General features: G+C 44.7%; 1 protein-coding gene across 3 annotated transcripts in view; it reads left to right on the forward strand.

The window, feature by feature from the left end:
• Positions 1 to 11095, forward strand: part of PHKB (phosphorylase kinase regulatory subunit beta) — a 327566-nt gene extending 316471 nt beyond the window's left edge. For all 3 annotated transcript variants that reach the window (XM_088458985.1, XM_088458984.1, XM_088458983.1), the window contains 4 exons: positions 729 to 858; positions 2237 to 2344; positions 5476 to 5616; positions 9492 to 11095. In XM_088458985.1, the coding sequence (XP_088315111.1) occupies positions 729 to 858; positions 2237 to 2344; positions 5476 to 5616; positions 9492 to 9629 (517 nt within the window). In that variant the 3' untranslated portion in view covers positions 9630 to 11095. The remainder of the gene's footprint in view (positions 1 to 728; positions 859 to 2236; positions 2345 to 5475; positions 5617 to 9491) is intronic.
• Positions 11096 to 11522: the final 427 nt, after the last annotated feature.

Consider the following 11522-nt stretch of genomic DNA (forward strand, 5'->3'; position numbering starts at 1 on the left):
ACTCGTGTGTGTATACATATACATACAGGAGGACCAGCAATGTTGTTAGATAAGCCTGACCTATATATATATATATATATATATATATATATATATATATATATATATAGGACCCCTGTTATATACACAGGTGTAAGCAGCCATTTTGTCAGCTGCAGGCTATCACTTCACAGCTGGCGTTATTAACACACTAGTGGAGGCAGCCATTACGTTTCTGTGGTGATGTCACCAGGTCCCAGTTGTTTGAAACTGCATTCTCAGACATACTGTGCCGTAAAATGGCCGCCTCTATTATGTATAGACGACCTTGAATATTACAATCCAAAACGTTATCATTTTTCATATGCGAGAATAGCAACAGCGCCACTGCTCAGTGAGGAGATTATAGAATGTTGTGACTTCGCACATTGGGGCTCATTCTGAGACGTATTGCGTCTATGAAAAGAGATCTGGGAGAATCAGCCCCATCATGTGCAGATGCAACAAATACTGGAGCATATATCTGCAGATTGGACATAATGATGTATCACATTAGGTAAATGGGCTTCGGCTGTATCATCGTCTTTACAGAAAACATTTAATCAAACCGAATATTAAAACAAAAATATTCATTTGAAACAATAATTGTTCTATCCTAGCGATATTACATTAGATTATATGGGGGGGGGGGTCTACACTGGCTTTTTCATCTGTTTGACCGATTATTGAGCCTTTCCGTCACCATATAGGTGTTGGCTGAACCGCAGGCAGATCGATGGCTCTCTGAACCGGAATCCATTAGGTTTCTATGATAGAGTGTGGCAGATCCTGGAGAGAACGCCAAGCGGTATCATTGTGTCCGGCAAGTTCCTCCCCCAGGTAATGTACTATGCAGCTAATCCAACCAGGCCCTCATTTAGAGCGCACTTCAGATTGGTAACCTGGTATGCTGAACGCTCTCCGGGCATGATTTCCCTGCCCAGCGGAGCTTACAATCCATTTTATGGTGCTAAAGAGACAGAAGCTGACACTGAACATCAAAGCAAAGTTACGTACCTGCAGGCGTTTCTGATTTTCGGTCGGAGACATTCATGGCCAAACTACCTGTGTATTCTAAGAATTTAGAGGTTGGTAATATAAAACACTAAAGGTAACCATTGCCTATTCTCCTTCCTTTCTAGCTACCGGCAGTTCTCCTGCTTGTGCCATGATGTACTAATGCAGCCAGATCTAGGTGTGAACTGAGTCACAAATAAGTGAACTAAACTCTGCCTTTACAGTCCAGGTTTTAAGGATATCCATGCAATTTGATTTAACCATCTGGACACAAGCATGGATATCCTTAAAACCTGGACTGTAGTGGCGGAGTTTGGGTAACTCTGAACTAGTCAGAACTGACGCGTTTCGCCCAGGACAACACTTGCCCTTACATTCAATAGAATAGTAGAACATGGAATATTGATACAGACATAAGGTCAATACCTAAGCGTTCCACCTATTTATTAATCATATTATTTATTTAGAGAAGACTAAGCCACACCAGCCGTCAGCCAGATATAAAGAAAGAGGAGGAGCCTGATAGTTTACCTGTAATAAGAATGAAACTAATTCCTAGATGACCAATAAAATAATCAAATTTCTAGTGGATTTTATACATAGTATAGTAAAGTGTATAAATAATCTTTATTACTAATAACACCAGATACAAATGCACTGATAAATATGTTATATCATCAATTAGATATAGGAGAAAATCTGCATGAAATAGAAGGAAAACCATCATGCATGCACATTTATAATCCAGGGCAAAACATTACATCCAAACGCATTTCCAATACAGAACGAAGGGGAATGGGGTAGGTATAATCCACAAAAGGCTAATTACCTGTTATGTCCTATAATAATAATAAGCCGGCATCTTTCTCCTTATTCTTCTCAATGAATTTAAAAACTTCCAATCCGTTTTGTCAAATTAATTTTCCAGCTGCGCTGTCCGCACCGGGTGCTGGCGCTTTGCTGTGTGTGCGCCCTCTTACAGCCAGTACACTCTCTACTGGGCCTTTTCACCATGATTAGATACAATGGCAGTTATTCTGCCACCTCCCCAGGGTAACCGAGAATGAATGTGGGTATAATCGCCCAGCTACACGTCCCAACGTGCCACCCAAACAATCCGTTAGCTCTGTATGCGGTATATCTGTCAGCCCATCTGCAGTTACTGTTTATGTCTCTCGTACTTTCTCCTCTCTCTACACAGCAACCCACCCTGTCTGACATGACGATGTATGAAATGAACTTCTCGCTACTAGTGGAGGACATGCTGCAGAACATCGCCCAGCCCGAGTACCGGCAGATCATTGTGGAGGTAATCCCCCCTGCACAGGCCTAATAGTGCATGCCAGTGTAGGGATTATATGTTGCAGCATAAGCGTCTCCACTGGAAGGGAAATAATACATTAATGTGATAGAACATTCTGGAGACCACTACTCTCTTACCTCCAGTGAAGAATGACTCTTAGTCCTCCAATTTGGGGACACGGGGGAGCTTGTTGGGATATAGTTGGGTGCAAGAAGAGTGTGGGGGCTTTAAATTCAATCTCTTGTCTGTGACCGCTATCTTAGAATTCTCCCCTCTCGTGCACCTCTCACCTGGCAGACTGTCGCACACAGCACAGAAGCAGCGGTAATTGTAGGAACTACAGGGCATCCTTCTGTACCTTGTCTTGTGAGGAACCAGGTTTGGGGAGGGTTTCCCTGTGTTGCACAGATCAGGGGATGGAGGCCTCCTTAAGACCACTTTTGTCGCCACTTGGGACATCTACATGGGCAATTAAAGTGGCGGACAAGTGGATGGCAGAGCTCTCTGAGGGCTTCCAGTCCCATAAACTAAGAGCCTATAGTCCCATAAACCTGGCAGTTGATCTTCTGGACACCTTATAGTACACCTTGGTGATGCCGCCTTCGATGCCAGTCAGGTCAGATTGAGAACTTCCGCTTCAGTCTGTGGTTCAAATCCTGGGAAGCCGATGTAGAGTCTAAGAAGGTTCTGGTGGGGTCTTATTCTGTTAGAACTGGATAAGATCATGGTGCAGCCCATTGGGTCAACCCCAGACCTAAATGCCCCAGATTTTGGTTGTTTGATCAGGAGAGGCCATTATATTCAGGTTCAGTGCAGATGGCCCTTCAACATTTTGGATTTGACAACTGGCAACAACAGACATGAGCCTTTAGGGTTGGGGAGCAGCGACTCTTGAGGCTTATTTTCTGGGTCTTTGGACCCTGGAGATGTTTAAACTTCTGATCAATGCTCAGGAGCTAAGGTGGTATCTACGCCTTAGGAAGAGTTCATCGTTGCTTGTGCAGATATACATTAAAAGTCAGGTCCAGCAACACAACCGCGATGGCATACCTCAGAGATATGGGGGGGCACCATGAGTTCTGTGGCCATGAGAGAGACCTGGCAGGTTTTGAGATGGACGGAGCAAAATGCTCAAGACATTAGGGCCATGTTCATTCCAGGCATAAACCACTTTGAATTGGATGATATATCATCAGCCCTATATCCTGAAGTCTGTCCAGTTGGTGGGAAGGTTTTGTCAGCTGGACAAGAAGGTGTCTCTGCTGAACCAGAAGGTGCAGTACCGGGATTCTAAGGGCATTCCGGGTAGACACCACGTCAGTGCCGTGAGATTTGTCTCTGTAACTTATTCCTTAGATTGGTGATGCTCCTGAGGACACAAAATGAAGTAAAGAGGGAAAACCTTCCAGTAAAACTGGTTACCCCGGACTGGCCACAAAGAGTTTAGTACTCAGACATTCTCAACATAGGGAAGGGGCCATCTTTTTGGCTTCCACAAAGCCACACTTGTAAAGACACCCGAGTTTAGAGTGTCTGGCTTTAACGCCATGATCCTTGAAGCCAGGGGTTTGTTTGAGGAAATGATTCAAATTATGCGAAAAGCCAGGAAACTGTTTAAGACCTAAATTACCAATAATGTTCTTTCAGAGAGAGAGTCCAGATGTTTTTACAGGGTGTATTGCGTGCACAGCCTCCAATTGTCCTTCCTATATAAATCTGGTATTTAATGCCTTACGACATTCCTCATATTGAGCCTTTACATTAAAGTTCCTCACCGGAAGACGGTTTTCCTTTCAGCTTTCTCATCAGCTAGTGTCAAAGGCTAGGAGCTCCTTCCTCTAGGTCTTCTCATTTCAATGAAGCCTTATTTTAAGTCAAAAGTGGTCTCTCAGTGTCACATTAATCAGAGTATTGTGATTCCAGACTGTTGTCTGTCTACATAGAAGGATGTGGTTAGTGTTGTGCAGACTATTCAGGAGACAATTGATATCTTGGTCCTTGGTGTTAATCACAAAAGACTTTCATGCGGTCCCTTGCCAGGTGGATTACCTCCACCATTCGTCATGCTTACAGCAGGGCTGGGGATCCTGTTACTGACACACACCGGGCACTTTCCACAAGATCACTGAGTGCCTCCTGGGCGCCGCTGTACGGGGCTTCAGCTGAGCTGCTGTGTAGATCCACCACCAGGTCGTCTGTTCATACATTCACCAGATTCTACAGGTATCACGTGTTTGTATCCAGGTATAGCAGTTTTGGGAGGAGCGTGCGTCATACTGCTCCCACTGGCTGTACTCACTGTTAGAGGCTGATTTGGGATGTCTAAGAAATAGGAATATTTGTACTTGTGTTTAGTCTTTTTTTCTTTAGGTCCATTCATGTTTTAGGAGGACATGTTTGTTCCTCTTCATCTCTATCCTTTCCTGTTGGGGAGCACTTCCATAATGTTTATCCAAGCCCATCAGGCTGGGGGTATAGGTGAGGGTAGCTACGGAGTAAGTATTTAAAGTGCCCGCATTCCTCCTGTACTTCCTATACCCCATGTTCCCAGCATCTCACAATGGACTCAGAGAAAAGAGAGTACAAAAATCCTCTAATCTACTCATCTGATAAGATTCTGCAAACATATTTTTTTGCAGCTGTCTTATGGTTGAAAAACAAACCTTTTATCTTGCCGGCTTCTGTGTAGCAGAGAGCAGAGGGCTGTGCGCATCACTTCTGTAGTTGTTGTTCCTTTCTACCATAATGCATAGGGTGAAGGGTGCGACCCCAGACTTCTACCTCTTCAATTGTACTTGGAAATCTCCAGCTCTAATGGAATACACTTTGCAGTTTTATTTGAGAATATAATTAATACGTTTGGAAAATAAAACATACGTTTCAGAACTGAGAATGTTTGAGATACGGATTTAATAGTGGTGGCGGTATTTTTTTTTCGCCCCACGTACACCAGATTTCCTGTGTGTAAGAATATTAAATGATATTTCTGGGAAGCTAAAATGATTCCCAGCATCGTAAAACAGCTTGCAGTGACTCGGGTAAGCATTACATACGTGTAGGTCTTTGTTGGCATGTACGGACGTGACGGATGAATGCCGTCTTCGCTAACCCCAGAAATTTTGTGTCTCTTCTCTCAGCTGCTAATGATCGTCTCTGTGATCCTGGAGAGAAACCCAGAGTTTGAGTTTCAAGAGAAAGTTGATCTGGACAAACTGGTGAAAGAAGCCTTTAATGGTTTTCAGCAAGGCCAGAGCCAGCTTCAGGGAGCGGAAAATCAGGTGAGTCAGGTCAGGACGGCAATCACCGGATGATGACGGTCACAGCCTCTCCGGTTGAGTGATAGACATCTCCGCAAGTATTCCACAGCACATCAAATTAAATCTGTCCGTTCAGCCGTGTGCTTACAGTGTGAGCGAGATAGATGTGTCAGATCCGGGAAGCCTGCAGAGTTACACTGGGATGGTGCACAGGCAGAGGGAGGGTCATTTACCTAAGGGATAAGTGCTGAGCTATGGATAGATGGGGTTACTATTAATGCAATGTGTGACCGTAGCTGTACTGTTATGTTAGGGATTATACATGAAAGATGTATTAGATCACTGTACTTCCCAAAGTACATTAAAAATGTCCGATAATACTGTATTATTATTATTATTATCCTTTATTTATATGGCGCCACAAGTGTTCCGCAGCGCCTTACATAGAACTAATAAGTTAACAAGAAACAAGTAACTTACAGTACATTACAGTGCAGGACAGGGACACAACTTATATACATTGCTGAAATAGTGATTAAAGCACTCACAATAAGCTGCCGGGAGTTGGCGGTCCCGTGTTAGGTGCCCTTATGGGGAGTAAGGAGTAGAAGAAAATGTAAAGAGAAGCACATGAGGGAAGAGGTCCCTGCTCATGAGAGCTTACATTCTAAGGGGAGGGGCAGACAGACAGGCGTGACACAGAAGGGGAAGATAGGAAGGAAAGAGCATGAGGTGGGTTAGGAGGAGTGCTGGAAGGCCTTGATGAAGTAGTGGGTCTTGAGAGCCCGTTTGAAGATTTGTAGAGAGGTGGAGAGTCTGATAGGGAGAGGGAGAGCATTCCAAAGGTAGGGAGCAGCACGGGCAAAATCTCGGATGCGGGAGTGGGAGGAAGTAATCAGTTGGCAAGAGAGGCGGCATGCATTAGTTGAGCGAAGTGGGCGGGTGGGAGTGTGAAGGGAGAGAAGGTCAGAAATGTATGCGGGAGAGGATTTGGTGAGGGCTTTGTAGGTGAATGTAAGAACCTTGAATTGGCATCTGAAGGGGAAGGGGAGCCAGTGTAGGGCTTGAAGGAGAGGGGAAGCAGATATAGAACGTTTGGAGAGGAAGATGAGCCGAGCAGCAGCATTGAGAACAGATTGTAGTGGAGAGAGGTGAGAGACTGGGAGGCCAGCTAGGAGAAGGTTACAGTAGTCCAATCTGGATATGACCAGTGAGTGGATGAGGGTTTTAGTGGCATCCTGGGTGAGGAAGGGTCTAATCCTGGAGATATTTTTTAGGTGAAAACGGCAGGACTGCGAGATGTGCTGAATGTGCGGTTTAAAGGAGAGGGAGGAGTCTAGGATAACTCCAAGACAGCACACTTTGGGGCTAGAGGAGATAGTTGTGCCATCAATAGATAACGAAATTGTGGAAAGTGATGTAGTGGAAGAGGGTGGGAAGATGATCAGCTCAGTCTTAGACATGTTAAGTTTAAGAAAGCGCTGGGACATCCACGAAGAGACAGCAGAGAGACAGTTGGAGATACGGGTAAGGAGCTCAGGGGTGGAAAGGTAAATTTGAGTATCATCTGCATAGAGATGATATTGGAGGTCAAAGGAGTTAATGAGTTCACCTAAAGAGGATGTATATAGGGAGAAAAGGAGAGGTCCAAGAACAGAACCTTGGGGAACTCCTACCTTTAGTGGAAGTGGAGGGGAAGAGGAGTCATGAGAGGACACAGCGAAGGAACGATCTGAGAGGTAGGAGGAAAGCCAGGAGAGGGCAGTTTCACGTAAACCGAGAGAGTAAAGGATTTGCAGGAGGAGAGGGTGGTCTACAGTGTCAAATGCAGCAGAGAGGTCAAGGAGAATGAGCAGAGAGTAGTGGCCCTTGGATTTGGCAGCAAGGAGGTCGTTGCTGACTTTCGTGAGGGCAGTTTCCGTGGAGTGGAGAGATCGGAAGCCAGATTGAAATGAGTCAAGGAGGGAGTGGGAGGAAAGAAAGGTGGTAAGGCGGTTGTAGACAATACGCTCAAGGAGTTTGGAAGCAAAAGGGAGAAGAGAGATGGGTCGATAGTTTGAAAGTATGTTAGGATCAAGGGTAGGTTTTTTAAGAATGGGGGAGACAAGAGCATGTTTGAATGCAGAAGGGACAGTGCCAGATGATAGGGAAAGATTAAGGAGGTGAGCCAGATGGGAACAGGCAGAAGGAGACAAGTGGGAGAGGAGACGGGAAGGGATAGGGTCAAGAGGGGAGGTGGAAGGAGGGGAGGACCGGATGAGGGCCAAGACTTCCTCTCCAGAAGCAGGGGAGAAGGATGTCAGAGTTGGTGAGACAGAAGGGGAGGGGTGGTAAGGGCAAGGAGGAAGAGGAGTGCTAAGGGTCTGATGGGATATGATGTCCTCATGTATGGAGTCAATTTTAGATGTAAAGTAGGTGGCAAAGTCGAGGGAAGGCAAGGAGGGGAAGGGCAGAGTAGGGAGTTGAAAGTGGCAAAGAGACGCCGGGGGTTTGAGGACTGGGAGGAGATGAGGTTCTTGAAATATGTTTGTTTGGAGAGAGACAGGGAAGCACTGTAGGAGGAGAGAATAAATTTGAAATGGAGGAAGTCAGCCTTAGAGCGTGACTTTCTCCACTGACGCTCCGCAATTCTTGAACACTTTTGTAGGTATCTGGTGCATTTGGAATGCCAGGGTTGTGGTGTGGATCTGCGAGGGTGAGTGGTTATTGCTGGAGCAACAGAATCAAGAGCAGAAGCAAGGGAGGAATTGTACAGGGAAGTAGCTTGTTCAGGACAGGAGAGAGAAATGATAGGGGAGAGAAGAGAGTCCAGCAGGGAGGAAAAAGCAACAGTGTCAATAGCCTCAATATTACGCTTAGTAATGGTAGCCTTAGGAGTTAGAGGAGGGCAAGGAGAGAGGGATAGGTTAAAAGAGAGAAGGTGATGGTCAGAGAGGGGGAATGGGCAATTGGAGTAATCAGAAATATCACAACGGTGCGTAAAGACCAGGTCAAGTGAGTGCCCACTCACATGGGAGGGTGAGGAGGTCCATTGGGCGAGACCAAATGAAGAGGTGAGGGTAAGGAGTTTAGCTGCAGAGGATTCTGTGGGAATGTCAATAGGAATATCTGGTGCCCTCCAGAACCGCAGTCACCTATGTAGTGACGCGGTGTAAGCGGCACTTGTGAAGTTGTCCGTTGTCCTCACCAATTAATAAATAAATCAATAATGTAACAAAAGGTGGGGACAGAGATGTACACATACAAAGGTAGAGACAGAGGTGTACCGACAGCTAGAATCAACTCCAGACCTTTTACCTGCTTAAATGACAATGAAATAAAGACGGAATAGCCCACACCTGTCCATGAAATAGCTTTTGAGTTGATAGTCCCATTACTTTTGGCCCCTTAAAAAGTGGGAGGCACATATAGAAACCGTTGTAATTCCTACACCGTTCACCTGATTTGGATGTAATTACCCTCAAATTAAATGTGAAAGTCTGCAGTTAAAGCACATCTTGTTTGTTTCATTTAAAAGCCATTGTGGTGGTGAATAGAGGCCAAAATATGAAAATTCTGTCAATGTCCCAATATTTATGCACCTGACTGTATTTACAGTATATATAAACGTGATATTTCCCATGACCCGATCACAGAGTTCCGCCGCTCAGTATGAACCATCTGTAGGGAATTATAGACTCTCTACAGTTATTTGTCCATTTTATTGTATTTAAATGTATTAAAAGCCAAGGAAGCTTTAGAGGCCACACAGGACAATACAAATGTATGGAGAGCTGCTGTGCGGCATGCGAGCTGTAGTCTCAGAGGGTAGACTGGTACATGGACAGGCAAGCTTGGCAGGGCTTGTGTGGCCTTCTGCCACCCTCCTAATCCACAGTCCTCTCTCCTCTCCCCAGGATGACATGGCTGCCTTCTACAACACTCCCCCACTGGGTAAGAGGGGCACCTGCAGCTACCTAACAATGGCAGTGATGAACTTGCTACTGGAAGCCGAGGTCAAGCCCAGCAACGATGACCCGTGTAACATCAGCTAAAGGCGCTGGTAAACCACACGCAACAACCACGGCACTGCCCGTTGTACAATAACCAGCCATCGGCCGAGCCTCTACCCAAGACGAGAGCTGGCATACGCGATGCCATACGCAACTGTCTTATGTTGAATTACTGTAGTAGACAATTCATCTCGGCGTAAACTTAGAACCAGCTCCGTCCCGACTACGGCATCTGAGAAAATGCGTCAGACTCCGCGAGATCCTGATCTATCACAGTCGCGTGAAATAATATGATATATTTCCATCCGTTCCTCTGCTTTTGTAACCGCAATACGTAGATAAAATTCGCACGTTATCAAGGAAAGGTGACGTCACTTCTCATCACGCGAGTCTTGCAGCCAGCAGACATAATACTGTTTGGTTCTCAAGCGTTTTTTAGGTGTTGTGTCAGTAGATCAGTTTTAGGCAGCCTGTAACCCCCCCAGCTGTGGCGGGAATGTCAGCCTTCGGGTATCAGAGCAGCCAGCTGGCGGGCCCCCGGGTTATCTAACAATGCACTAAGCACAGGAATCTAATGCACTTGTTTAGCCAGACATGCACTGCTATATATTCATATGCCGCTTTGCTGTATATTACATAGAAAGGGGGTTTATTTGATGATATTGTGCTAAGTTTAATCGCTCATTTTGTTTGAAAACTAGACTTATTCTGTAGCACCTTCCTATAGCCAGTAGGTGGCACTTACGCGGGTTACAGCATGGTGAGGTTTAGTCAGCGTCAAACTACAGCACAAGACCTATAGATAGATGCCCGGCTATTCACAGGTTCTACAGACTTAACAGGAATTTCATTTACAATTTTATTGTTTTTCGTCTTATACAAGATATATATTGATGGAATTTCTCACAGGCCTGCACCTAAAAAAGACAAGCAGAAGTATTGGGAGTCCCCCAAGCTTAACAGGGTGGTCCTTTACATAATTCACTATTGGTACCCCACTTACTACCCTATAATCCAGCTGCTGTAGGGTTTATGTGCTTTGGCTCGGATACCGTCCATTGAATTGGGCGGTGCAGACTAAACGCCAGCAACAAAGTCTCCAAACGTCTCTCTTTTATTTATTAAAGAATAAGATGACTAAATCTGCAAGATTTGAGATTTATAATGCACTGTGTATAGTACATCAGCCTCTGGGCAACTGGGCCTGCCAGCCAAAGGTTGCACAGTAAGGAGGGACAGTGCCCCGGGCTGTGGGTGTGTACGGCACTTGCTGAGTGTGCACGTGTGTTTTATAAGAGATGCTTAGTACGGATGCTGTGAACTGAGACACAACTGGATCCATCCTGCGTATTGTACGCTATATACTCATTTCTGTTCTAGGAGTATTTTAAGACTCAATAAATTACCCAACAGCCCCTGCTCATCTTCACAGCAAATGTCTGCTACCAAGCCAATTAGTGCTTTTAGGACTTGAAAGAATAATTAAATAAAGAGGCTTTAAAGAGTGATTTACATTTCTTAGACTCTTTTATTTCCTGATTTCATACTAATCGTCGTTCCCCAGTAATATTAGTACAGTATTTATTTACTGCAATTTGTGATACAAGGACATCGCTACTAGCAGAGCCGGGAACATTTGGGGCAGCTAAAGAAGATTTAAGTAACCTTACAGTAATATAATGACCCCATAAAATGACCCCATTATCCCTCAGCCATAGACAAATCCAATGACTGCACTAAGGAAACGGCTGTGACACGTCCCCCAATCAGATACAAGTATATGGGATCACAGATCAGTATGTATATATATATATATATATATATGTATGTATATATATATATATATATATATGTATATATATATATATATATATATATACACATTGTGTAATAAAGCAGTACAGCTTTCATTAGTGGTCACACAGTTATAATGAA

This window comes from Taudactylus pleione, unplaced genomic scaffold (genome assembly GCF_031769625.1).
Source record: "Taudactylus pleione unplaced genomic scaffold, aTauple2 ptg000885l, whole genome shotgun sequence".
Lineage (NCBI taxonomy): Eukaryota > Metazoa > Chordata > Amphibia > Anura > Myobatrachidae > Taudactylus > Taudactylus pleione.